Source organism: Bufo bufo, chromosome 2 (assembly GCF_905171765.1).
Source record: "Bufo bufo chromosome 2, aBufBuf1.1, whole genome shotgun sequence".
Classification (NCBI taxonomy): domain Eukaryota; kingdom Metazoa; phylum Chordata; class Amphibia; order Anura; family Bufonidae; genus Bufo; species Bufo bufo.
The window spans coordinates 310,399,252-310,427,092 of record NC_053390.1 but is presented as its reverse complement, the minus strand read 5'-3'; the positions used below and the strand labels follow the sequence as shown (position 1 = coordinate 310,427,092).

The window sequence follows — 27,841 nt, the reverse complement described above, 5'->3', positions numbered from 1 at the left end:
TTGGACCACTTGTGAGAGCCCTGAACGGATCTCACAGATGGAAAGCCAAAACGCTAGTGTGAAAGTAGACTAAAATAGGCAATATAAAAGGCCCCTTTCTATTGGAAAATGTGAATTATTACTGGGACCAAGAAGGTTTTTAAGATCCAAGCTCCATTCTCCACCTAGTCCCAGGAGCTCAGAACTGTTAGGGCCATTTCACATGAGTGTATTTGTTCCATGTGACAGCAGTATTTTCTGGACTAAACACTTCCCCTGTGACAAACTCACAGCATTATAATTTATAATGCTGTGCGTTCTTGCCCAACCTCAGCTATACTGAACTGTACACACATTATTTCAGTACAGCTGAGGTTGGGCAGGAACACACAGCATTATAAATCATTATAATGCTGTGAGTTTGTGTCACAGGAGCAGTGTTCAGTCCAGGAAATACCGCCGTAATGAGGAGCGTATTTCTTGCACTGCATGCACTCTTGTGAAATTGCCCTTCGTAGTGTCATCAGAGCCATTAGAAAAGCTACAATGGATCTTCAAGAGTTTATATTCCAGGTCTCAGGTAATGAATTACAAGTTTTTTTTACATTTAGAGAACACTATTAAAGAGTTCATCCCATCTCAGCCTTTCATTGCCAAGATAGGAATAACCGCAGTACGTGCCAGAGGGGAGTTAACAGACTTAGGCCGAATGCACACGGCCGTGAGCGGTCTGTAGTATCCCGGCCTGGCATCCTGCTGAGAGCAGGAGCGCAGGGAGTCATTGGTTGCTATGACGCCGTGCGCTTCATGCCGCCGCTGCACTACAGTAATACACTCGTACAGATCATACCAGTGTATTACTGTAGTGCAGCGGCGGCATGAAGAGCACGGCGTCATAGCAACCAATGACGCCGTGCGCTCCTGCTCTCAGCAGGATACCACTGCCGTGTGCATTCGGCCTTACAGTAACATCCAAGCGGCTGGTGTTCCATTGTTTCCATAACTTGCTGTGCTTGGCTATTTGAATAGCTATGGGAGGAAACAGTGGAGCACCGACTGCTCAGGCCATTTCTGTCCCTCAGTCTCCCCGGGCTGGTGCTTACTGCGCTTATTCCCATGTCAGCCATAAAAGGCTGAGATGGGACAAGTCTTTTAACAGGCATCTATCACTAGGAAATTCATTGGTAGACTAGGCAGAAGATCTCGTAAGGCTAGCTCAGCTGAATGATATCTTTCACTAAGCAATTCATTGCTTCATTCTGGAGAAAAACTACTTTTAATACACGTGCAAATGAGCAAAGAGGACAGGCTCAAGCTACTCTGTGCACCCTTGCTCCTCCGGCTTCCCTCTCCTCCTTGATTGACAGGGTCAGGTTCCTACACAGTCATCTTGCCTAGCCCTGTTAATCAAGAATGTTTTTGGTCCTGCCCTTGGTGCACTTAACTACTCACTTGCATATGGGTTAAAAGAACTTTCTTCAGAAGGAAGCAATGGATCGCTAAGTGAAAGGTGTCACTACACTCAGCTGAGTTAGCCCTACAAGGTCAATTTTCTGGTGACAGATTCCCTTTAATAGCTTTTACATTGCCCTTTTGAAAATCGACATGTGATGAACTCCAGCTGTTTTTTCCCCAAAAACTATCACCCTTTCTTTTCACAGGAGACAGAATCATGTCTGACCCACTTTGTTTTCAAAGTACTGCTGCCATTTATTGGTGGTAACAGACCTCACTGGAAACTGAGCAATTCCACCTGATGACGTGTTATACATGGGCACAATAAAAATCATCACAGAAACACTCATCGCCATTGTAGTCCATACTCCAATCAAGTCCTCAAACCTTTTGTATCTTGTAAGCCACATACAAATTTGAGTCATGGTCTGGAGCCACACTTTGCTCAAAAATGAAGGAGGCACACCATATTACCAATACATATGGTCATAGCTCAGGATTCCTACTGGTTGGAGACTGCTGACGAATCAATAATGGGGCCTTTTACTTATGGCACCACAAGTGACTGCTCCCGACCAGCACTGTCAGCTTCTTTTCTTCAGACATACTGGTGCCACATATTGCTGATGCTTCACCAGCACTTTGCATGAGCTTACCAGTTGCCTACATTTCTGCACCAGAGTAGGATGAATAAGGTAAGATTTAGTTTTCCTTTTTACTGGGAGGTCAGGGCACGTGCACCAACTCTTCCAGTGGCTGATGTGCAATGGAAAACTCAACACCAGGTGGAAATGCTCTTGGAATGGATCATTTGACCATCTTTGACATAGATCACTTCTATTTCTGTCTCTTGTAGGTGGTTAAGCCCATTCGTTGGAAGTCCTTTCTTCAAGGTCACACAGCTTATGATGGACTATATTAACTATAATCATAAATCTAAAAGTTATATTCTCTTTTATAGATTTCTACATGAGAAAATTATAATTCTCTTCTTCTTGTGCCATTGCACTGTGGATTATTAGGTGTGTGGTCACTCCTGGAATGGCACAATGTTAATATTGATAAGCACATCCATGACTAATGCATTAAATTAAGGATATTCCTGAATTTCCAAAGTGTGTGGCTTAATTTAGAGGTCTACAAACTGCCACCAGTTGTGGCCATGCTGGTAGCTGTCCCAACAACTGGGCCTCAGCCTAGACCAGAGGGACTGTTGCCTGTACATTATATCAGGTTATGGGATTTATTGCAGGCAGTCTGACATGCACTATTGCAGGTAAATGGTTAAGAAAGCAGGAATGGCGATTCTAGTATTTCTTTAGAACAGACAAAAGCACCAACACAATACTTTATAGGTTACTACACTGGTTACAATCTCGAGGTCAGATCTTTCAAATAAATATAGTGAACATTTACAACAGAATTCCTTATGAATGGATGCGGTTTATTATTACGTCTTATTATTATCATCATCCTTGGCTAGATCAATTTTGGGTAGACCTAAAAGTGATATAGCTATTCTAGGAGTCTTTACTCCTGTTGCTCTAGGAGGAAATTTTGGCATATACATGTAGCATCATCTTCAGCAACAGGCAGTTTCCCATTTCTAGGCCCACTGTACAAAGCAACATTACATAGCATGCAAGTCATCTACTTCACTGACAGTCCAATTTCAATAAGCATTGTGCTTGACGGTCCCAGGCCTTCTCAACACCCGTGAGCGAAGGCCTGCATCTAGCAATTAACTAAAGGGAAACAAAAACCGCCCCTCAAAAATAGAAAAAAAATTTAAAAAAAAGGGTGAAAAATGTGTAGATCGGAAAAATAAAATAATTCCAAAGATGTTTTTGCTGTTAATTTTGGCGTAAACCCTTTGTGCCCTTTTGCGTTTGGTTAAGACCGTCGGCACAGGCCATCATCTTTTTCATGTAGGAGTACAAATGCATCATCTTACACGCAATGAAGAACACAGAAAGCAGTCACTGATGCAAAATGAGGGCAGCAAAGACAAAAAGGAAGAAGTTAAGAACCATCCAGAAGATCCTAGAAAGAAAGAAGATGATAGGTTAGTGATAAAAATGGGACATGAAAGTATGGTTTTTGGCCTGTCAGTACTGGCTGACCTGACCATGCGCACTTGGCAGATGAAGGCATCTATGTTGGTCCCATGTTCATATGTGCCTGAAAAATGAGGTTTTTAAATATGCAAATGAGCCTCTAGGAGCAACGGGGGCGTTGCTTTTACATTTACAGGCTCTGCTTTCTCTGCAACTGCCACGCCCTCTGCACTTTGATTGACAGGGCAAGACCTTTTGACATTTTCACTGACTGGGCCTTTCAAATTGCAGAGGGCGCAGCAGGTGCAGAGAGAGCAGAGCCTCTAGGTGTAATGGCAACGCCCCCGTTGCTCCTAGAGGTTAATTTGCATATACTAAAACTTTATTTTTCTCTGAAATGTGAACACATATGAACATGGGACCAACACAGATGCCTTCAGCTGCCAAGAGCACATACAACAGGTCAGCCAGTTTCATAGGTACAAATCTACTGACAGATGCCCTTTAAGGGCGATAAGCCGAGTGTGCATGTGTATAGGGCAGTCAGAAGGAATAGCTGTGGCCAGTGTAACAGTAAAAATCCGTAGGGGGTTTAGAATAAAACCTTTTAAATCAATGAGTTGCATGAATTGTAAAGTTTAGATAATCATAGTCATACATGAAGGTAATATCATTTAGAGAACTACCTACAGACATAAAAGTTTACAGTGTAAAAGGCTTTCTTGCACACATTTGATTATTTTACCATGCATGCATAATTTTAACTATTTTCCACCCACTTCAAAGAGTATTTCTAACGCCTGCAGCTGTAGGTGCGATGCCAGAAAATACTTCTTTGCCCTGCAATGGTAACAGGAAGTGGTGGGGACGTCAATGACTGATCTTGCAGGAATGGCGGTGGATTTAACAGCAAAGCATCAAATTCTTTTAGTTTCGTACAATACATTTCAGCAGACATTACATCGTCATGATTGAAATTCACATGACAAGTACTGACCAGGTAATACTAAGGTTATCCTGCTTTTGTATCTACAAGCTGCATCTGAACATTTGCAGACATGTTGCCACTGTAGCCGCCCTTTGACTGCATTTGGTTTTGGATAGAACTCACCTGCAAATTGAGAAAGAAAAGCATTATAGAGATCAGTTATTACACCTGAATAGTCCTGACATACAGTCCAATCAGCCACATTAAGGGCTCATGCACACCAATGTATGACTTGAATGGGTCTGCAATCCGCAAGATACGGCAAAGATGGGACATGCCCTATTTTTTGCGGAGCGGAGGCAAGGTTTGGAAACCCACAGAAACACTATGAATCGCTTCCGTGGGCTTTCAGCACCATGACTTCATCATCTTTCAACCTGCTGGGACCACCCCTCTGCCTTAACGGGTACCACACTTGATACTGTTTCTTCTGGAATCTGGTAAGGTTATTCATGTCATTTTTATACCCGGATGACCAGGATTGATTACCCGATACAAGTGGCAATAACAGGTTTTTGTGACACTTCTCATACTAGTAGAGACATGCTTGAATTAGAAACATTGCTATAGTTCTAATTGTTTAAACGGTTCTATCAAAAGTTATGTTTTAGTAATTAGTTCCCCCCTCCTGTTGGATGAAGATTGTGGGAGGATTGCCTGAGCCAGCACTGTGATTATTGCAACTCTTTTGTTTTTCCACCAGCCCTCTTTTTGCTGTATCTTGCGGATTGTGGACCCATTCAAGTCAATGAGTCCGCATCCGCAGCATGGAGTGCACGTGAACTTTGAATCGCTATTTACGATCTGCAGCATGGGCACAGTGCCCTTATGTTTGTGTGCATGAGCCCTACGGATATGGCGCAGCTGGCCTTAAGCAGCTACACTCAGCTGATGACTGCACAACTATGCGGCCATAGGCGAGTGTCATGGGGACAGCCCCACAATTAGGTTCTTGCTTCTGCTCGGGGACATTCTACCAATCCCCCTGGGTGCAACCATAACCTTCATATGTAAACTCAGAAAGAAGAAAAATACTTTGCATTAAACATTTTGCCTGTAAGGTTTGGGATTCTACGGACACTGAAACATTGACTCATATGAATGTGTTTAGATGGGTTTTTGAGTACAAAATGTTAAAAGTTTGCACATTTTAGTTTTTGTGACATTTGTACTCACTCTGCAAATTTTAAAGGTAAAAAGTAAGCAAGGTGGTGGGAGACTTGGTTTAGGCCAAATGGATTCATCAGATTAATGAGATATGGCACCAATCTGTGTCTGCTTGTAGAAGGTTTTGCCTGTCACACAGTTAGGCCGAATGTACACGGCCGTGTTCTGCCGCTGTACAGTAATACACTCGTATAATGTATCACTGTACAGCAGCGGCGGCATGAAGCGCACGGCGTCATAGCAACCAATGACGCCGTGCGCTCCTGCTCTGAACAGGAATCCAGCCCGGCACACCACGGACCGCTCTCGGCCAGGGAACACGGCCGTGTACATTCGGCCTTAAGTTTACTAAATTTAAAAAATAAATAAAAATTTGCGATATTCTGCCAGCTAAAGAGCTGTCTGCAGGGAGAGCTGTAGTTTTATTGGTACCATTTTGAGGTACATAAGACTTTTTGATCACGTTTTATGCACATTTCATGGGGAGGAGACAACTAGAGATTAGTATAGTTATCAAACTTGATTCAGCTGCTTCGCCAACGTTCACAAAGAGATTCAATTTGTTACAAATTACTTCATCATGCATTGCATTCCATTCTACTGTATGTAGCTGCCGCAAAGAGAATGGCAATCGTGGCGCCCCATCATTGAGCCCTTCAGATCATTGTGATCATGGCATCTGTCACATTCAGGGGTTAAAAAATTAAAAAAATAACCAAAACAAACATACTCACCTCATACATTTGCTCAGGGAGAGGTTGTCATGGCCATCTTAATTGAAGAAAACACGCCAACGTCATCTTGCTGGCCGGGCGTGGTGACATCATCACTGATGAGTCACTGCACCCGGCCGTGATGTCACACATCAGTGCCCGAGAGGACTTGCACTTTTTCTTCAATCAAGATGGCCGTGACGGCCTCTCCGTGAGCAAATAGATGAGGTATGTATTTTTTTTTACCAGCAATTCAGGAAAAATTACCACGAAGCGCAAGGAAATTTGACTTCATGATGAATCAAATTTTTCCTGAAATTCGGATTGAAGTCCATAATAATAATAATAATTCGATTCACTGAACACTAGGGACAACGTGATCAAAAATAGCAAAATGGCTTTTTATTTATTCCATTGCAGAGTTCACCGCAATATTTCAATAGTTTTTTTCTTTCTTTATTTTTAAGAAAGTTTTATACTTACGGAATTCATTCCACTAAATACATCTCCCGATCCTACATGTGCAGTATGAACAAAGTTTGTGGGTTCTCCTATCATGCTTCTGTCAATACGCCGCCTCCTTTTCTGTAATAAAGGGAGAAAAGATGCAATGATGTATTTGGGTCCAGTCACATTCTGCACTGATCTTAATAACATATGATCACCTATGACAATAACTAGTTTTATTAAAGGTCCACATACCTGGGTCTGCAGTCAGGTGAAGGTCCGAGCTGAATGCAAACAGTAAAGATGAATGCCCCCATCTCTGCTTTTGCAAAGAAAAAAATAGAAAAGAAAAGCACTCCCCTCCTCCATTTGCTTGAGCCGCTGTGAACACTCTGTTGACTGGAAGCTCCAGTGTGATGTGAGCTACTGGCCGGGTGGCAACCCTAGCCGCAGAACAGACTCACGGTATGTATTTTTGTTCCACATCCAATCCCCATTATTGGTGGATTCAATGTGGACCCCTTCATTTCAATGGGCCCACAAAAGATGCAGACAGCACATGGTATGCTCTCTGATCTTTTGTGGCCCCATTGAAATGAAGAGGTCCACATTCAATCCACCAATAATGGGGATTGGATGTGGAACAAAAATACCATGGTGTGATTGGAGCCTTATCTTTATTTCACCATTAGGCTACTTTCACACTAGCGTTTTTGCTGGATCCGGCAGGGTTCAGCAAAAACGCTTCAGTTACTGATAATACAACCATCTGCATCCGTTATGAACGGATCCGGTTGTATTATCTTTAACATACCCAAGACGGATCCATAAAACCACTGAAAGTCAATGGGGAAGAATCCATTTTCTATTGTGTCTGGGAAAACTGATCCATCCCCCATTGACTTGCATTGTGGGTCATGCCAGATCCGCATCCCATGATGGAAAGAAAACGGCAGCTTGCTGCAGTTCGCTCTCCGGTATGGGAACGCAACCAAACGGAACAGAATGCATTTTGGAGCATTCCATTCTGTTCAGTTACATTTTGTCTCCATTGACAATCAATGGGGACAAAACAAGCATTTTTCTCCGGTATTGAGATCCTCTGCCAGATCTCAATACTGGAAAATAGAAACGCTAGTGTGAAAGTAGCCTTACAAAGAGAGGCACAGGCAAGATGGGAACATGCCACTGACACTGTGGAGTCCTTTCCTACAGTCAATGATGCGTTCCCGCCATGTCTGTACCCCTCAGTCCCCTCCCAACCTCCCCATGTTGATTTTACCTTGATTTTTTTAGATGGCTGCGGCGTGGGAGGGGGCGTGGCTTATCAGAGTCGGGAGCAGTGTTTTAAAGTCCCTCTTTTGTGGCCACCCTATTCATTGGCGATGTCTATCCCCCTCCTTCAGCAGTAAGTGTCCTTTGGAGCTTGAAGCTCCCTTACGCGCCACTGCTGCAGGAGAGGAGGGACTGAGCCACAGAGAGAGACAGCTTGCGGCGCCGGATGAAAGTGCTGAGAGAGACAAGTCCCTGGGCCTGCAGGTGCCTAAAGTGCTGCCTCCTATGGAAGGGATGGCAGGGGTCTGGACAGCTGGCGTCCGCGGTCTGCCAGTTGAGAACCCCTGACCTATGAGAACAAATCTAAGTAGACATGGTTACACAGAAATATGAATTACGGATGCAAGCTGTGTTGTCTGCAAGACCTAGGGGGTTTTGTGGTCACAGAACACAACTTTGAATAAGGACACCATAAATATACTGTTTATGGCCAGTTTCAGATGATGAGCGTATTACGGGTGCATTTATCTGCTCGTATTATGGACAAGTGTCCAGTCCTACACAGGTTTGCAGTAGAATAGAAATCCATGATGCTGCGAATTTGGGTCATCAGACCTGAAGTCAAGCCGGGATTTTTGTCCTTAATATGCTTGCCGGAAAGGTCTAGGGTGTATTCTTTTCACCAGGTTTGTGAATAGTAGCAAGCAGTTTGGGATGAATGTACCCAGCTGCTTCTCTGCATGTACCGTCAGTGTAAATCTCATCAATGGCAGAAGTCATCTTCAGGCTCCTGCATGGGGCCAATGCCTGCAGCCTAAGGCCCCTTTCACACGAGCGAGTATTTCGCGCGGATGCGATGCGCGAGTTGAACGCATTGCACCCGCACTGAATACCGACCCATTCATTTCTATGGGGCTGTTCACATGAGCGGTGATTTTCACGCATCACTTGTGCGTTGCGTGAAAATCACAGCATGTTCTATATTCTGCATTTTTCACGCAACGCAGGCCCCATAGAAGTGAATAGGGTTGCGTGAACATCGCAAGCATCCGCAAGCAAGTGCAGATGCGGTGCGATTTTCACGCATGGTTGCTAGGAGACGATCGGGATGGAGACCTGATCATTATTAATTTTCCCTTATAACATGGTTATAAGGGAAAATAATAGCATTCTGAATACATAGTAAAACATCGCTGGAGGGGTTAAAAAAAAAGAAAAAAATAATTTCACTCACCTTAGTCCACTTGATCGCGTAGCCCGGCATCTCCTTCTGTCTTCAACTGATCTCTGTGCAGCAATAGGACCTGTGGTGACATCACTTCGGCCATCACATGATCTTTTACCATGGTGATGGATCATGTGATGACCGTAATGACGTCACCACAGGTCCTGTTGCTGCACAGAGATCAGATGAAGACAGAAGGAGATGGCGGGCTACGCGATCAAGTGGACTAAGGTGAGTAAAAATTTTTTTTTATTTTTTAAACCCCTCCAGCGCTATTTTACTATGCATTCTGTATTCAGAATGCTATTTTTTTCCCTTATAACCATGTTATAAGGGAAAATAATACAATATACAGAACACTGATCCCAAGCCCGAACTTCTGTGAAGTTCGGGTACCAAACATGCACGATTTTTCTCACGCGAGTGCAAAACGCATTACAATGTTTTGCACTCGCGCGGAAAAATCGCAGGTGTTCCCGCAACGCCCGTCTGAAAGAGGCCTAATAGAGGTGATTTACTCACATGATTATATATCATTGCTTTATTTTCTTTCACCAACACTTTCATACATGACCTGCAATGTGTGCACACTAGATCGGAGGCTCAGGATTCACACGAGTAAGGAAACAAAAAGGAAATAAGGATGTCACGATTAAATAAACTAGCTGAGGTCAAGGAAAGTTACAAACTGCTGCATAGTGCAAGATAACAGGACCAGGCCGCAAAGCCAAGAGCTGCACCGAAATATACACAGGAGGACATCCAGTGAACTGAAAACAACAAAGGCTGTGTTCACATTTGCGCTGGGAGCTTCCGTCGAAAGAGGTTCTGTTCTTCGCATATTCATTCAGATTTGGTGGGAAGAGTAGTGCTGTACACAGCACTATGTCTCCTGTCATAATGGCGGGCCCCACCAGGGAGCCTGAAAACCCCCATTATAAGTCAATGTGATCTGCCAGGCACTGGTGGTTTCCATCCTATGACAGATCCATAACTTTCTGTTAGGGCTCATTCAGACGGCCATTTGAATGAGTCTACATCCATTATGCAATTTTGCGGAATGGGTGCGGACCCATTCTTTCAATGGGGCCTCAAAAGATGCGTACAGCACACCATGTGCTGTCCGCATCAGTGTTTCTGTTCTGCGTCTCCGCAGAAAAGATAGAGCATGTCCTATTCTTGTCGGACAAGAATAAAGTATTTTCTACTATGGTTGCGGCCATGTGCGGTCCGCAAATTGCGGAACGCACACAGCCGGTATCTTTGTTTTGCAGATCCGCAAAGCACTACGGCCGTCTGAATGGGCCCTTAGAGATGCAAAACGCACGGCAGATGAGAAGAAAGCGTCTATCATGACAAATCACTAGGCTATACTATGACATTGTGTGGTGGGCTCAATCAATGGAACCCCTATTGAACAGGGGTGCAGGAGAAAAGCTGGATTTTTGGGATTTCACTTCAATGAGGCTGTAAAGAAAAACTGTCTGAGGTCCACAGCTCAATTGCTGTATAAAGTAATCATGGGTCAACCATATCTACTGGTTACATGCCTTCCAAGTTCCTGTAATTACACAAGCCTGAAACGCAGTTATAAAAACAGTCAGGACCTTCTTTTACTGACTCGCATTTCCAAAAGAATAAATCCGTAGCGTTCAAGTAGAACCAAGATACAACTGTGTGCCTGACATACAATATGGCTAGGTACACCAGGACTGGAGACGTCCATGCTGATGTGCATAGTGACACTCCATACCAGAATGACTAATCAATCCAACAATGGGCAGTCCAGACATCAGAATATGGGGCAGTTCTGCTGTCGTCCTCCACCATACAATCTGTGCAAATGTCTTTCTCAAGTCCAATCCTATGTGAGACTTCCCAATGGGAGACCACTGTTGTATGGACATTATCATGTGTAATAGAGGCTGTAAACAGACGAATAAGTAAAAGTGGTGGTCCTGGCTGGAGTAGACTTCATTCTTGGTGTACTGACAGCAGAAGAGGCGACACATTTATTAACAGGTGTGGACTCCTTAATAAATTGGTTGGCTCTTCCTCCAGCAAGGTTTTTACTAGGACTGGCGTGGAAAATGTGGATCTTAATAAATGACCCCCTTGTATTTTTCATCTTGGAATCCAAAATTCAATGTGGACTGATTTCTTAATAAACTGTATATTCTAGTGGTTAGAGCGCAGTTACAAATTTTCAAATCCCGAGGAATCCACAGCAAAAACTGCATAAGTTACATGTGGATTTGTCTCAGATTCTGCTGAGGGCATCACGCTACGCACTGCAAATGGTGAAATCAGCTGAGACATCTGCATACTGAACTCATGTGGAACATCTGCACAAGCGAGGTCACATTATACGTCTGCTAGTGCCTGGCTTAGGGAGCCATCGACAAAGCGCACCCACCACGCCACACATTACACAGGCAGGGAACTCCGTGAGGGTCACTGAGCTTTCAGAAAAGGTATGATATGTCATAGCAACATATCAAAGGTTTTGGAGGTCAGAGTGCTGAGATCCCCACCGATCGCTAGAATGAGGAGAGAGAAGCGCTCACGAAGAGCAATGGCTCTCCTGGTTGCAGGAGATGGAAAAGAGCTGGACCCACAGAATTTCTACCGATTCCGTCAAAAGTTTTGTCAAAACTCATTTATCTTTTAAGTAACATTGCCATTGCCACCTCACTCTCCAAAAATGTAAAGTGATTAAAAAGATATATGTACCCAAAAACGGTACAAAAAATGATATAACTGCAAAAAACAAGCTCTCACACAGCTCTCTATACAGAAATATATAAGTTATAGGAGTCACAACATGACGATGCAAAGGACATTTTTTAATGCTTCCCCTGCATAAACAGCGACCTCTTATCATAAATGCTTCCGTATTGTTTATTTGCATTACTGCTAAAAGCCTTCCTCAAAAATGCTAAGAGTAGTTTTACTTGTTTGTGAAAAATGTAGTACAACCGCCAGCGCAACCATCTTCTAGTCACTTGCTTGTTTTCCTACAGCCAGATATGGAGAAGATCCTATGTCCATGCTTTGGGCAGAAGAAATCAGGGCAGGGACTGGAAGATGTAGGGAGGAGAACTAGCTCTCAGGACCAGGGCAGACAAGTATGAATCTTTCAGTAGTCGATCCAGGCTAGGGGCCTTCAGTTTGCAGCAATCTTCTCTACTGTATGGGGAGAAGCGATCGCTCATCCCCATACAGATCTGGGCAGCAGATCACCATTTTCACAGGACAGAGGCTCTGTCAGCAATGCCGTCAGAAACCATGATGGAAGCAGAAAGACCCATCATGTACCAGATCTCACTACTGTATGTGTTGTAATTTCCACTCTGAACAGAAACGATGACGCAAGTGTGGCCAGAGCTTTATGCTTATATTAGACACACAGATGAAGCAGGCAATTCTCAGGAAGGAAGCCTTCCTTCCCGACAATCACCTGCTCGTTAGTGGAGGAGACCACGGACACTACCTGCAGCGATCTCCTCCACAGTATGGGGAGGAGCAATCGCTAATGCCATCGCTCGTCCCCATACTGAGTCAATTTTTGCTGGCAACAGATTGTGACTACACAGCACGATCTGCCATCTACAAACAATTTTTTAACCTGCTAAAAGATTCCAATTACCCGATAAATGGTGCATTACACTGCCAGAGCATTGCTAATGAACGTTCATGCGAACACTTGGTAGTGATGATATGCGCGATTATCTGCGCATCTAATATAAGCTTAAGGCTAGGTCTACACGACGACATTTGTCGCGCGACAATAAGTTGCGCGACAGATAGGGCACAACTACACTGCAACATTTGTCGCACCAATGTCGCGCGACAATTTTTATAATGGCCGTCTATGGTGTCGCACTGCAACATGCATCCATCTCAAATGGATTTTCTGCGACTGTTGCGTCGCAGTATGTCGCAGTGCGACACCATAGACTGCCATTATAAAAATTGTTGCGTGACATTGGTGCAACAATAGGTGTAGATATTGAGGTGTGTGCTTATTTAGCTTCACACAAAGTCTAAGGCTACTTTCACATTAGCGTTTACAATTCCGCTATTGAGATCCGTCATAGGATCTCAATAGTGGAAGAAAACGCTTCAGTTTTGTCCCCATTCATTGTCAATGGGGACAAAACTGAACTGAACGAAACGCACTAAAATGCATTTCGTTCCGTTTGGTTGCGCTCCCATCTCGGACAGAATAATGCTGCAAGCAGGGTTTTTCTGTCCGCGATGTGGTGTGGAGCAAGATGGATCCGTCCTGACACACAATGTAAGTCAATGGAGACGGATCCATTCTCTGACACAATCAAAAACGGATCCGTCCCCCATTGACTTTCAATGGTGTTCATGACGGACTTGTCATGGCTATAGAAGACCTAACACAACCGGATCCATTCATGACGGATGCATGCGGTTGTATTATGGTAACAGAAGAGTTTTTGCTGATCCATGTGTGAAAGTAGCCTTAATGAGAAAGCACAGGCTTAAAGTCCTGCCATGTGGACCGAGGAGTCATTCAGCAGCGGGCTTCTGGACAAAACCAGTCCAGTCTTATTATACACCAAGGATCAGCAACCTCCGGCACGCCAGCTATTCAGAAACTACAACTCTCAGAATGCACTTCACTTCATTCACTTCTATAGGAGTTAAAAGAGGAGCCGAGGATGTTTGCATGCTGGGATTTGTAGTTTCACAGCAGCTAGAGTGCCGAAGGTTGCTGATCCCTGTTATACACTGAGGATATGCTATTAGATTTACTTGAACACTATGGTGGAACATTTAGGAAAATTGGTGCATCATCCGAGTGGTGTATGCTTCCACTAAACAATGCCAGGTTTTACTGTTACTGTTTTATGCCAGGAACCTGGTGGAACTGCACTGGTCAATAAGAAGTCAGAGATCAGGAAGGGCGGCTGGGTTCAGCTCAGAGACATAGAGCCAATATGGCCACACAATAGGTGCACAATCTGGACCATCTGGGATACGTTTTAAGCAGCCAAAACAATACATTCGGCTTCAAATACTTCTATAATAGTCATTACATTAGGTGACAGCACAATCTATAACCTGAATTATAAGCAGATGTCCAGTTATAAATATGGAACACATACAGAAAAATGAATGCACCCAGATAGAAATGTCAGATTGCTCCAAAACTCTGCATGCAGTTATATCTCAGGCAGAAAAGTAAGTGGTTACAACTGTGGTCTGATTAGACACAGCCACAAGAGGGCGTAAAAGAGCATTCCCCGCTGCCTTATAAAAAAAAGCTCTCAGAGGCTACTTTGGGGAAGAGAGATTGCTGACTGCTAGACATGACTCTATGATGCATTCTAACACATTGTGGCCAGTTGACAGACTTTGAGGGGGGCGCTTCATTAGACTGAAAGAAGCAGCATGTTTGTTTCAAGGATTTACCTGCCATTTAGGCTGTTTTGACCTAGCTGTTAGGAGGTGTTGGTGGTTGCATGAGTATGGAGGCTTCGTGGTGAGACACACTGCCATAACTGCTGGTGTGAGGATCTGGAGAGCCATCGCATATGACAATCAGTCACCCCTAGTAGTGATATAAGGGACACTAACAGCTCAGTGATAGGTGCAGGACATCCTGTGGCCACGTGTGTTGCTTCTCATGGCAGGGCTTCCAGTTGCCATTTTTCAGCACGATAACACTCGTCAAGGTTTCCCAGAAATGTCTCCCTCAGATTTTGACACTTTCTTGGCCTGTCCAGTCACCAGACTTCTTTCCAATTGAACATTTATGGGACCCACTAGGACCCCAGCTTCGACAACCTATAAGTGAGCAGGATCTACAGGCCCGGCTGCAACATCTGTGGGCAAATGTGCTGCAGGATACCATACAGAACCTATATGCCTCCATGTCCAACTGCATCTCATCCTGTATCCAGGCTAGAGGAGGATTGACAGGTACTGGAGTTTCTTTTCACTTGTACAGTGTTCTCCAATAAACGTATCCTTTCACTCTAATATTATAATCACTTACCGGTATATATACCGTCATTACATTCACAGACAAAGTTTCATTCAATTCCAAAATCTCCTTCTTGCTTCCTGCTTTTATCCTAAGGCATTCACACAATTGTATGTATTTTGGGGTCCATAAAATGTGGATCTACAAAATACTCATGACGTCTGTGTGACATCCAATTACTTCAATGAGTCTGTGGTCCGCAAAAACAGGACATGTTCTATTCTGTGTGGAACGGACAAACGAATGAGAAAAGCACATGGAAGACTTCTGTGTGCTTTCTGCATCCGTATTTCCGTTCTTTATTCCAGTATTTGACTCTTTTAAACTCTGTTCTAGTCAGACACAGCTATGATTAGTGACTCCACTACATTGTCAGGCAGCTGCTTTATACTGCAGCTTTGCTCATTGAGAATAGCTGCTGTATAGAAGAACAAGCCTATAATAAACCGAGCAGGAGGTCAGTTCGAAGTGCACTTATTTCCTTCACAATGAAAGAACATTTATAAACTACAAGCAACTAAACAAACAGATCTCTAAAGGGTGTATTAGACACCCTGATGCTGCAGATCTTCCCTCCTGGCAGTCGCCAGATAGCAGTGGTGTCCTCTGCTACCTATTACATGCAGCAATGTCCTCTGTGGCATGGGGAAGAGTGATCGCTATACCATCGTTCGTCCACATGCAGGGCAGACTGTGCTGGCAGCAGATCGCTATTACACAGCACGATCTGCCGCCGGCACCAACGTGATTTTTAAGCATGCTTAAAAATCACAATTGCCCGATGAACGAGCATTTGCTTGTTCATCGGGCATTTTTAGGCAGTATTAGACTGCCAGATGATTGCTAACGAGCGTTCATAGGAACGCCAGAAAATCTTCCCGACTAATATACCCTTAACATTCCTGGCATAACTTTGCATCATTTTCTAAATTTTCCACCTTATGCTAACAGCAGCAAGGCTGTCATTACGTAAATAAACTATGCCACATATGCCAAATGCATACTTCGGTGTGAATACCCCCTTTACTGTTTATGCAGCCATGTTCTGTTTTTTGGAATAATACCCCTTATCACGCCTTGCACTCCAGAATTCATGCATCAAACAGCAGCAAATTAGGAATCTGTGACTTTGGGCTTATTTGCGCAAAACCTTGGGAGTCATTTTGCATTTTTACAACACTCACGCTTCCGTTTTAAAAAGTGGGTAGAGAAGTGAGCATGGGTAGCCATGTTAATTGGCTTCACTCCAGATTTATCTACTAAAACATTTTTTTTTTTTACTTGCAAAAATTATTTCAATCTTGTTGCACTTGGGGACGGTTGTAGAAAATGCAGCAATATCTCAATACCTAAGTCTTAGACGTAAAGGGGTTGTTCAGCCGTTAATAATGATGACCTATCATCAGGATAGTACAAACAACAAATGTAGAGCAGCACTCAGACCTTCATGACCTCACCAGAATGCATCAGCCGACCAACATCCACAGATCCTCAGTGGTCCATCAAATAGCATAAAACAAAAGAGGACGGCAGGATCTCCAGTGTATTTCTTTATTCGACAAGCCTTTACATAATGCGTGCAGTAAGAACCAGACAGCTACGTTTCGGCTATATCCTAGCCTTTATCAAGCTTGATAAAGGCTAGGATATAGCTGAAACATAGCTGTCTGGTTCTTACTGCACGCATTATGTAAAGGCTTGTCGAATAAAGAAATACACTGGAGATCCTGCCGTCCTCTTTTGTTTTATGCTATCATCAGGATAGGTCATCAATATCTGATCGGCGGGGGTCCGGGTCCTGGCACCCCCGACGTTTAGCTGTTTGAAGAGAAGGCAGCGCTCCTTGCGTCTCGGAAGTGCAGTATAAGTGAATAGAGTGAGTACTTGTAATTACACTATGCCACGGCTCCACAGGAGACAAGACGTAGTATAAAGACCAGGAAGTGGTGCTCGCATGGAGCGCTGCGTCCTCTTCAAACAGCTGATCGGCAGGGGTGCCGGGTGTCCCCCCGCTGATCTGATGACCTATGTTGACGATAGGTCATCATTACTAACCAGTGGACAACCCCTTTAAAGATGCACTAAGTCTATCAAACATTTGATAAATTTGCCCCATTTACGGCAATGCAGACTCCTGACTTTAAATCTTGCCCTATGTCTTCACAGCAGCTGTATTCATGATGTTTGCTGTAAATTTCCACCAGCTGTAGGACTACTGGAAATACTTTGCCAGAGGTTCACCCGCTGGCCTTTTTATGCCATGTCTTGAAGCCTTGGTACAGAATGTGCGAATAGGATGTTCTTTGTACGCTGAAAAACATAAAATGGGCCAGCAGATGTAACGTGAGAAAACGAGATGTGTCGCTGACCCTTGTGCAGAGGTGTTTCCTCCTACAGGAGAGACCATGCTCATAACCACTGCTGCCAAAAGATAAGAGGATATACTTTTGCAGAAGACTTGACAGGTTTTTCCCCAGGATAACTAGTAGAACATAACTGACCATGCATTGCCAGATGGCCGTCACATACAGGCCTCCGACCACAGTGACTGCTTCACTTCCTCCAGCTGTGAGATACTGGCGCTACATTCACTACAAACAGGTAGTAGTAACCGCTACTGAAATCTAAAAGGTATTTTATCTATGACACACACATTTGCCTCATGATGTAAAAGAAGGGTTAGGAAATGTCTCTATAGCAATTCTAGATATGTGGAAACTACTTACAGGCTGCGGTTGTTCTGCAATGCAGCAGTTGAAACACAACCAGAATTCACTCATGGCTAAAAGTCTAGAAAGTTATAGTGCGGACACAATGATGAGAGTCACTCTCCACAGCCCAGTGGAAAGCACTTTGTCGCGCTACGTAAATCCGATAAAAAGAGTCCTGGAGGTAATGTATCCAACGCTATGTCAGGTGCTCAGCGAAGCTGTATCCTCAGAGAGTTGGGCCTGCATTGAGGAGTGGTCACTGTTCACTATACAGATGGAAACCTAAAAAAAAAGAAAAAAAAACATCAATTTTTGGTGTCAATATACCGTAAGTCAATCATCTTTTTTTCTTTGGAGATTTCTAATGGATGGACAAAGTGACTCTCTCAATCTTCCTATTGTAGACAATTAAAGACCGTCTGTCAGCAGATCTGTACCTATGAAACTGGCTGACCGGTTGTATGTACGCTTGGCAGCTGAAAGCATCTGTGTTGGTCCCATGTTAATATATGTCAGAATTGTTTTAATATATGCAAATGAGCCTCTAGGAGCAACAGGGGTGTTGCCGTTACACTTGGATTGACAGGGCCAGGCAGTGAAAGCACGCCTGGACCTGTCCAAGTGCAGAGGGCGCAGCAGCTGCAGAGAAAGCTAAGCCTCTAGGTGTAACGGCAACACCCCTGTTGCTCCTAGAGGCTCATTTGCATGTATTAAAACAATTCTGACATATATGAACATGGGACCATCACAGATGCCTTCAGCTGCCAAGCGCACATGTACAGGTCAGCCAGTTTCATAGGTAGAACTCTGCTGACAGATGCCCTTTTGGTAAAAATAAATTGAATTGGCAAAATTACTTGTATTAAATAAAGCTCAGTAAAATAACTATTTTACACAAGATCCCATGTTGGTTATAATAGGTTTACTCTATGAGGGCAAGATGCCAGCGCCCATTAACGGGTGACCCTGATGGAGACTTCTCCTCGATTACACATCATGTATGGTTTTTGGCTCGAGAACCATCAACATGGGACACATTATCTTCTAAAAAGATGTCCAAACAGTAGAACAATTGCCAGTTTCAAGAACCCTTCTATTCTCTGTAAATCGCATTAATAAATAAAAAATAAAGCAATAATAATAGTGCATAATAATTCATGCCCTGGGCTTCTCCACATACACACATCACAGCCCATGTAGTTTATGGTGGGTAACCTCACCCGATCAGTGTGGTGAACCAGCTTATGCACAAAAAACTGTTGCAGAAATGATTCAATGCTGTATGTAAGGGACTTCCTCGTAGATAATGTCCAGGGAGACCTTCCCCACATCAGCCTCCAAGATTTCAGCTTCACCTTTCTAGTATCAGTCCAGCTTACTACGTAAAAGGCGATTTGTATCGCTGCCACCACATTACTGCAGGTCTGTCTGCAGTCTGCTGGATTCCTATGCGTGGCACAGCTATAAGAGCTGCACTGACCTCACCTAACCTCACTTCTGCAGCCAAATGTGCTATGAAATACCAAGGTTAAGATGAATTGATTATTCCCGAGGAGAAATCATCTTTAACTCTCCAACTTGTCATTCTTTACAGCGCAAATAATAATAACCCTTCAGATTCCTGAGAACAAACTACGTAGCTGAGGACAAGTCCACACGAGAAGGACTTGACTGCACCAATGACTGATCACATTTCAATAGCAGAAGAAAGCTCTGTGCAGACACTGATCCAGCAAGGAATTCTGGGAGAACGCAGCTCTGGACTATAATACATGCAATAAAGAAACCAATTTATCAACAAGCAGATCATATCTATAACCTATAAACTGGTGGTCATATGCTATGACTTGTATCGCTCTATTGATCCATCTACGCTGCTGAACATCACAAGTCAAGAAGTCAATATGCCTATGTCCTCGGCGGTAAGTGCGGTGCTGATGAACAGCTGATCGATACTAGCCTGATTGAGGCCAAAAGGACGCACTTCGGCCTCCTCTAGGTCAACGAGGGCCTATGGGTGTGTTTAACGTATGCGTCGCAAGCATTCCTGGTGCATACAGTAAAGGCACACTGTAGTGAACGTTTCAACAATGACCCTTTAGACGCGCCGATCATCATTTACAAAATCGTAATTTCGATCGCATATTCCATCGCTTGTATAGCAGACAGTTACACAAAGCAATAACTTGAGTAGCTTACTTAAAGACTCCCACGATATAATCGCCTGGAATCGTGCGTGCAGTGAACGATTCCTGTTTACACGTATGAAATCGTTAACATCCAACGATTATTTTTGTGCCCACACAAGCGATCGAACAAACGAGAAATCTACCGAAGGCTGGTTGCCGCTCACTGCTTTTACACTGCCCAATAATCTTACAGTTTTGCTCGATTTAATGATAATTTACAGGATAAATCGCCTCGTGTTAAGGTACCTTAACCCATTTAATTCAATGGGGCCTTTCACACATCCGTTTCTTTATAATTGATCCTGGAATCTCACTGCCAGGCCCAATTCTTGTCTTTTTCGGTGCATGAAAATAGTGAATTCGATAGACGGGAGTGAGGAAAAGGCAGATGGCACACGGAAACTATACGTATTTCAAGGATGTGTTTTTTCTGGGCCAAAAATTGTGCATGGCAGTGTGCATCAAGCCTTGGGTTGAGGCTTCACACAGAAACATTTGTACATCACAAAAAATAAAAAAAGGCGTTGGGTAAACACATAGTGTGGCAGCCATAATATTATATGATCTTCTAGGAAATTATGCTTCTTTTTAAAGAACTAAAAATACTGTACGTGTGAAATGTTTCATTATTTCTACTAAGCACAAGGGCAAAGTGACACCAGTGACAGCTGCTGAAAACAAACAGGGAATATGTCCAGTATGAACTGAGCACAGCTGGATATTAGAGAACTCTTACGCTACTCTACGGCCTAGGACCAGTGCGATGACAACCTGATCAACTGGACTAATAACAATCTACACCAGTGTTTCCCAACCAAAGTCCCCAAGCCAGGCAGGAGGGCATCAAGGATCCCCAGATGATTTGCCAGGTGGTAAGACCACTTTCCCCATCAGTGTTTTGGCATTCCGGTCTGTCCCGTTTAAGGCCAATGTATTGTGCTCCGTTCTGTCACCGGACACAAAACTGCTCCAAGCTGCGGTTTTGTGTCCAATCATCGAAGCAGAACAAACCGGATCCCTCATTAAAAACAATGTAAGTCGATGGTGCCATATAGGTTTTTTTCAGATCCTATTGATTGTCAACTATTGACTTACATTGTTTTTAGTGACAGGTCCGGTTTGTTCCATTTTGATTTAACACAACTGCATCCTATTGGAGTGGATGCATCCTGATGTGTTAAATTGGTCCGGTTCTGAGATCCTCTGCCAGATATCAAAACTGGAAAAGAAAGCGCAGATGTGAAGGTAGCCTTAATAAGGTTGGCAATCACTCGACACTACGGCTGGCCAAACACATAAGATAGCTGCTAGCCAAATGACTCCTGATCCCCCCCCCCCCCATGCATATGCATGCTCAGCAGTGTAAGCATATGTTCTCTGTAGCAGAGGGGAGGAAGTGTCTGCCAGAATCTTCTGGAAGTGTCTCATCCTTAAAAGGATAGGGCAGGTGAAATACAACATGCATGAACCTTCTTTTCTCTGATATCTGCCACTGGGGGAGAGCAAGGGGGCGCTTATACAAATAAGCTAGTTGGCAGGTTTGACCAACGAACTTATATATGGCCATCTTATAGAGCAATGCCCAAGGCCCCATACAGATTATACTTACCCCGCATTGCTGCCAATGCATTTCCCCGTTGCGTAGAACAAGACATCCGGAGACCGCGATGGGGGTTAGGAGCCAATAGCTGGCCACGATGGGGACAAGCCTCCCTAGAGGCAGCTGCCGCTGTGTGGGGATCAGGAGCGAAGCGGGTGCAGGGGAACAGGGTAAGTATAATTTATATGAGGGGCCCAGGCATTGGGGCGCATGTTTGAGACTTTGGATAAGCTCTTTAAAGGCACAACACGTCACAATTATAAAGCAGATCTAAAGTGTGTACTAGTGGTAGATAAAACAGGGGAATGCCACAGAAAATAAACTAGGAGAATTCTTCAAGCTTCTCTGGTATTGAAAGGGTAAACAGAAAAGTCCCTGGGTTTACTTTTGTAAAGATCTACAAGGGCTTCACGGAAACGCGAACTGCTTGGATTTCACCTTGCCTACAGGTTACTTCTTGTTAAGAACTGGATTTATTAGCATGATCACACATCATTAATGAGAGGTAAATGCTGTCCTCCACAGAAGTCCATCCAACTAGGGGGGTATTGAACTATAAAGGAAGGAAGAAGATTCTGAAGCCTGGAAAGTGGGGTGACCATCTTGGTCATGGCTGCGGTCTATAGGAAGCTGCATACACAATCTTCTGTGTGCCCTATATGCATAAAGCCTGGGGTTGGGCGGTAGACAGCTTCTTTAAGAAGACTACGCTGATGCCTTAAGCTTTGTATAATGATTATGTGCTTGTGAAAAATGCTGACAAATAATTAAATGTTATAAATTCACGCTGTGGCACACATGGCTGAACTGGATGCTAGAGGAGCTGCAGAGCTGTAATATGTATATCTTCTGCAGGGTTTTATGCTGTGGTCTTCCCATTAGACACTGGAACCTACAACATCCATACAGGAGGTAGCAGACATCCTCCCAACCTCGGCTAACTGCAGAAAATCATCAGGAACTGCGTAGCACTGCCGTGACTGGAAACCAGAGGGGGATTTATCACGCCTGCTTGCAAATGACATTTTGCACATATTTACAGAAATGTTAAAGCTTTCCTAACTTCCTTTGAAAGTAAATATGCAGGTGTAGACTGGCCATAGACACTACTGGGAAAATTAATGATGCTGGGAGCAAAAAAATTGTGGCAGGAGCCCTCCTGAATTCAACTGTAATCATCAGCCTCAGCATGGCAATATAGTTTAATAGTTTTTTTTATTTTTATTATTTTTATTACTGGAGGTGCTATAGAAGGTATTACTGGGGGCACTACAGGGGAATTTTTTATACTGAGACACTATAGGCAAATTACTATGGTTCTACAGGGGCATTACTGGCAACATGATAGGAACATTATAAGGGAGCACTATACCTATTAAGGATACCCTGCTTTGCACAATTATTTTTTATGGATAGTATTTTCAGGGATACTATTTCTGCAGTATAGTATTTAGGGGCACTGGGGAGCACAGCAGTTTGTGTTAAGATGGTGGGGAAGATGATGGACAAGTGAGGATTCCAAGATATCTTTGTGGCAATCTCTGCAGATACTACGCTGAAAGAATGTCATGGTGGTCTGGGCCGAATGGCAAAGATGAGGAATGAGAATGTAAAAAGGTATGTAGTGCTGTATTCTCCAGTATGTTTGGTAGCGCTGAAAGACCAGGCAGTATGCTGAAGGTAAGGCTTGCTCGGTGCTGTAGCACGTTTCACCCCCCCCCCCCCCCCCAGCCCCCTCCTCCATATCTTCATTTAGAGACAACTGGAGTAGGAGGACGTGGGTGGAGTGTGGCAGCTGTTGCTGGGGCAGAAATTTGTGCAAAACTGTAATATTTGGCTCTACTAGAGCAGTATTTGGAGCTGCACTGTGGTACTGCTGACCCCACCTACTGTTGCATCATCGTCAATTTGGACCCACCCACAACATGCGGCCACAGTTCCCTGTCTGCCCCTGTAAAGAGGCAACAAGTCCTGCATTTAAAGAGGACCGGTCACCGCTCCCGACATGCCTGTTTTAATAGCTACAAGCATTCCCCATGTAATAACCATCCTGGAGCCTCTATGATGTGCCATTCCTTTATTTTTTCTACTAGAAGCTATGAATGAATTGCTAGCAGTCTGCAGTAAGGGTACAGAGGGGTGTTACCAGTTTGTGCAGCAGGTACACCCCCCCCCCCCCCCCAGTCTCACTCTATCCAGTCAGTGCTGCCATTATCAGACTGTGCAGGGACACCCCCCAACTGGTAACACCCCTCTGTACCCTTACTGCAGACTGCTAGCAATTCATTCATAACTTCTGGTAGAAATAATACAGGAATGGCCCAACATAGCCATAAGAATAGATGTTCCAGAATTGTTATTACATGGGGAATGCAAGAAGTAATTAAAACAGGCATGTCAGGAGAGGTGAAAGGTCATCTTTAATAAGACAATTATACAATATTAGAATATTTAATAATTTCATTTTGAAGGCAGATTTCATTTTCACCAACTCCTACTCCAATTCCATAGCCCCAGTAAAGAGATATCAAAACAGAAAAATTACCCCCGGCCCCCCCCCCCACCCCCACAAAAAAAAAAAAAATAATTACAGACCTCCAGTTCCGAGAGACTCTGGGGGTGGGAAGCAGACAAAAAGCACAAAAAAACAGAAACGTAAACGGGACCCGTCTTACTACTAAAGCTAAACTTCAGGTAGAATATGTCAGGAATAGTATGAATATAAGTTACGTCGATGAGTGTTCCAGGCTCTCATAAGAAATAGGAGAATGGCGAGAATGGAAAGAACCTGGCACAGCACCCTGCCATTCATTCAGCTCTGAGCAGACTACCAGATGGTGATAAATATACATTTATATAAATCTTTTCATGTGTATTACATATACAGGCTGTATAATGTAACATGGGTGCTGGGCGAGGCACTTGAACCATTTCCTTGCTGGTTTCCTCTGTAAGGCATATGACTTGTTGATGGTATCGGACATATCTCCTCAGGTAACACCTCGCTGGTTAATCTGTTATGATGGGACGCGTTCTGACGCTAGGACTATGTAGGAAACAACATTCACTGCGCCCTCTTATACAAGATGAGGGGAACAAGGAAAGGCAATGGCAGCATGTATGTAAATGGTTAAAATTCAATACTAGGTAAGTCACAGTATCAAAGCTATATTATAGGAGTCTGAGGCAATATCCATTTGATCTGTCAGGCCAAGTTCACATGTCCGGGAGCAAATACGTAGACATTTTGTATCTATGCAGCGTAGTAAAAATCCGTGTGGAATAATGAGCGCGCTCTGGATTTAAAATATGTGGTATGCTCATTGTTCGCACAGAAAAGCTGAGGATTAGCCCCATTGTCATCCACTGGTACATCCACAGGAGAAATCTGAGCGTCCGCCACGGCTTTTTGCTGTAGATACTTCCTGGTTATCAGATATTTCAGGTTGGAAATCCTAGTGCTGTGATGGCTAACCTCCGGCACTCCAACTGTGGTAAAACTACAACTCCCAAGATGTAGACTTGTTCTCAGAACTCCATAGAAATGTATAGAGCATGTTGGCAGTCACACAGCTGGAGTGCCGGAGGTTAGCCATCACTGGCCTAGTGGAAGTTTCCCACAATAGGATTATTGACAATTGTCAGTGATATGGTGCCCACACATGTTAGGTTGATGATGGCAATTTCATCTGGACTGACCGAACGTCTAAAGCATGTCTCAACTCTCCCCCGATGGGCCATACTGGATTTCAACATGTCTGACCCTTGTTCCCCTCTCTCCATGTGTAAGTGTATAGAGTCAGGAGGAAAAGCTAGCAGCTGACTGTTATCTAAGATGTCTGCTTACCTTTAGTAACGATGATCATCACCAAGTGCAAATCCTGCATGAATAAGGTGCTTTAAAAGTTGGTGGCGGATAGAATAATGGTCACCTTTAGTAAAAGATTTGACAGAAACACAAGTCTGCACAGCCACAAAGTTACAAAAATACACCAATCTTTATCAGGCAAATTAATGTAACTCACGTGGATATGGCGGCATCCTCACTACAAAGTGAGATTAGAGTTACAAGAGTACTGAAGCAAACTATGGGGCGCGGGCTGGCGTCAATCCAGCTGTGCACACATTATGGGTATGTATTTGTGATCTGCAGCCCCCGGGGCGTTGATTCAGCAAGGAATGATCTCATGTACCGATCTAGTCAGGTTTCTGCGTATTGTACTTTACTGCTGCCTTTCATCGCCCCATAAATGAGTTCTGGTACTCCCCTCTAAGCCCAGTAATCCCATCTCTAGGAGTGACTCATTTCTTATCCCTATATTCATTTGCCTTATAAAGATGGCTTTACATACCCAATTTTCTATAGCAGGAATCAGCAACCTGCAGCACTCCAGCTGTTCAGAAACTACAACTCCCAGAATGCTTCATTCACTTCCATGGGGGATAGAACAGCCAAGCATGTTTGCATGCTGGGAGTTGTAGTTGCACAGCAGCAGGAGTGCCGAAAGTTGCTGACCCCTGATCTATAGGATCATTGAGTCTGTCATGGAGTCTTGACTAGTGATGATATAAACATGCCATATATTCCTGTTCACCAAATTTGGCTACTCACCTTTAGTAGTAAACAGCCGACCTTCAGTTTTTTATGTGTATAGAACATTAGTAAATTTTTATCTGCGCCTTATACAGTCGGCTCAATCAATCATAACGTTGTAACTGTCAAGGCATACACAGGTATAAGGTAAAATGAGAGTACTGCCAACACATCCCAGCATCGGCCACATACCTCCATTCATTCCAGCACACCAGGAGGAATATTCTGGTCGTACCATAGTCTACAGCCAATATACATCTTATTATCAATGCATAGCAGCTGTAGTCTTATTGGGGATGTCGGAGAACCAGGTCATCAACTGCTAGCGGTGGTGATGCCAGGGTCAGTCACTTATTGGATCACGGTGATGATATTCCATTAGAGCAGCGGCTCCAGCTGTTGTGAAACTACAACTCCCAACACGCTCCCTTCACTATGGGAGTTCCAAGAACAGCCAAGGAAGTGTGCATGCGGGGAGTTGTAGTTTCACAAGAGCTGGAGTGCCAGAGAACAGGGAAGCTCCAAACGCCAAATCAGAAAGAAGGATTCTTGTAAGACTCACCAAGTCCTTGCAGACATCAGATCTTCATGTGATGGAAGAGACGAATGCAGCATCTATCTGCTGCGTTCATATTTCACTGAAAGGAGGGTTCATCCTACTGTGACGCAGTCCTGTTTTTATCATGAAATGCCTCAATATTAAGACACTTGGCACATTCCACGATTAGGTAATAGTGTAATAAACCAAAGCTTTGGAAAGTGAACCACAACAGGGTCGCAGCCGACTGGACTTTTCTGGACTAATACAGGTGAGTCATGTGGAATAGTTCTACACTGTACAGAGGACAAAGCATTACTCAGCTTTCCAGGCACTGGTGTCCTCAAAGAACGGAGGGATTGGACCTCTGACGTACGTGCATTACTGAGCAGATACACACATTTCTCTCCCATAACTGGCTTCATAGGACACGGTTATTTCATTACTCCAAGACCTCTGATCCTTCCTGCTCCAAGTGCCTATCAATTGATGATTATCATAAGCAGCCGGGACATGTCTAGGAAATCACTGTACAGAAGTCGTCCCCCCCCCCATCGAAAAGCCTCAAACTGTACGGAGAACATAATGAGCCAAGCAATTGATTTTCATCTCCCATCTATGATGACATGACACAAAATAATGTGGAACTTTGCATAGTAGAGTACGGTAATAGTTTTTTCTCTCTCCAATATTGATTAATTTAAAAAAACATTTTTGCAGAAGGAAGATGGTTGGCAAAACAACACAATTTGTACCATGCGTGTGCAATATTCACAAATCTCAGAAACGGTGTACAAATGTCATACAAAGTATGGACTGTCACATCTCCAACATTTTTGCCTTGTAGACAATCCTTTTTATGGCATAGGCCTGGTCCTTGG

At 43.8% G+C, this 27,841-nt stretch overlaps 1 protein-coding gene across 1 annotated transcript in view; it reads right to left on the bottom strand.

The window, feature by feature from the left end:
• Positions 1-833: 833 nt before the first annotated feature.
• The window catches only part of CDC42SE2 (CDC42 small effector 2), an 87,991-nt gene continuing 60,983 nt past the window's right edge, over positions 834-27,841 (bottom strand). Inside the window, exons 2-5 of the mRNA XM_040416938.1 lie at positions 18,055-18,321; positions 6,843-6,944; positions 4,489-4,602; positions 834-3,477 (exon numbers count right to left, since the gene is read on the bottom strand). Coding sequence (XP_040272872.1) covers positions 4,504-4,602; positions 6,843-6,944; positions 18,055-18,108 — 255 coding nt within the window. The 5' untranslated portion in view covers positions 18,109-18,321 and the 3' untranslated portion in view covers positions 834-3,477; positions 4,489-4,503. The remainder of the gene's footprint in view (positions 3,478-4,488; positions 4,603-6,842; positions 6,945-18,054; positions 18,322-27,841) is intronic.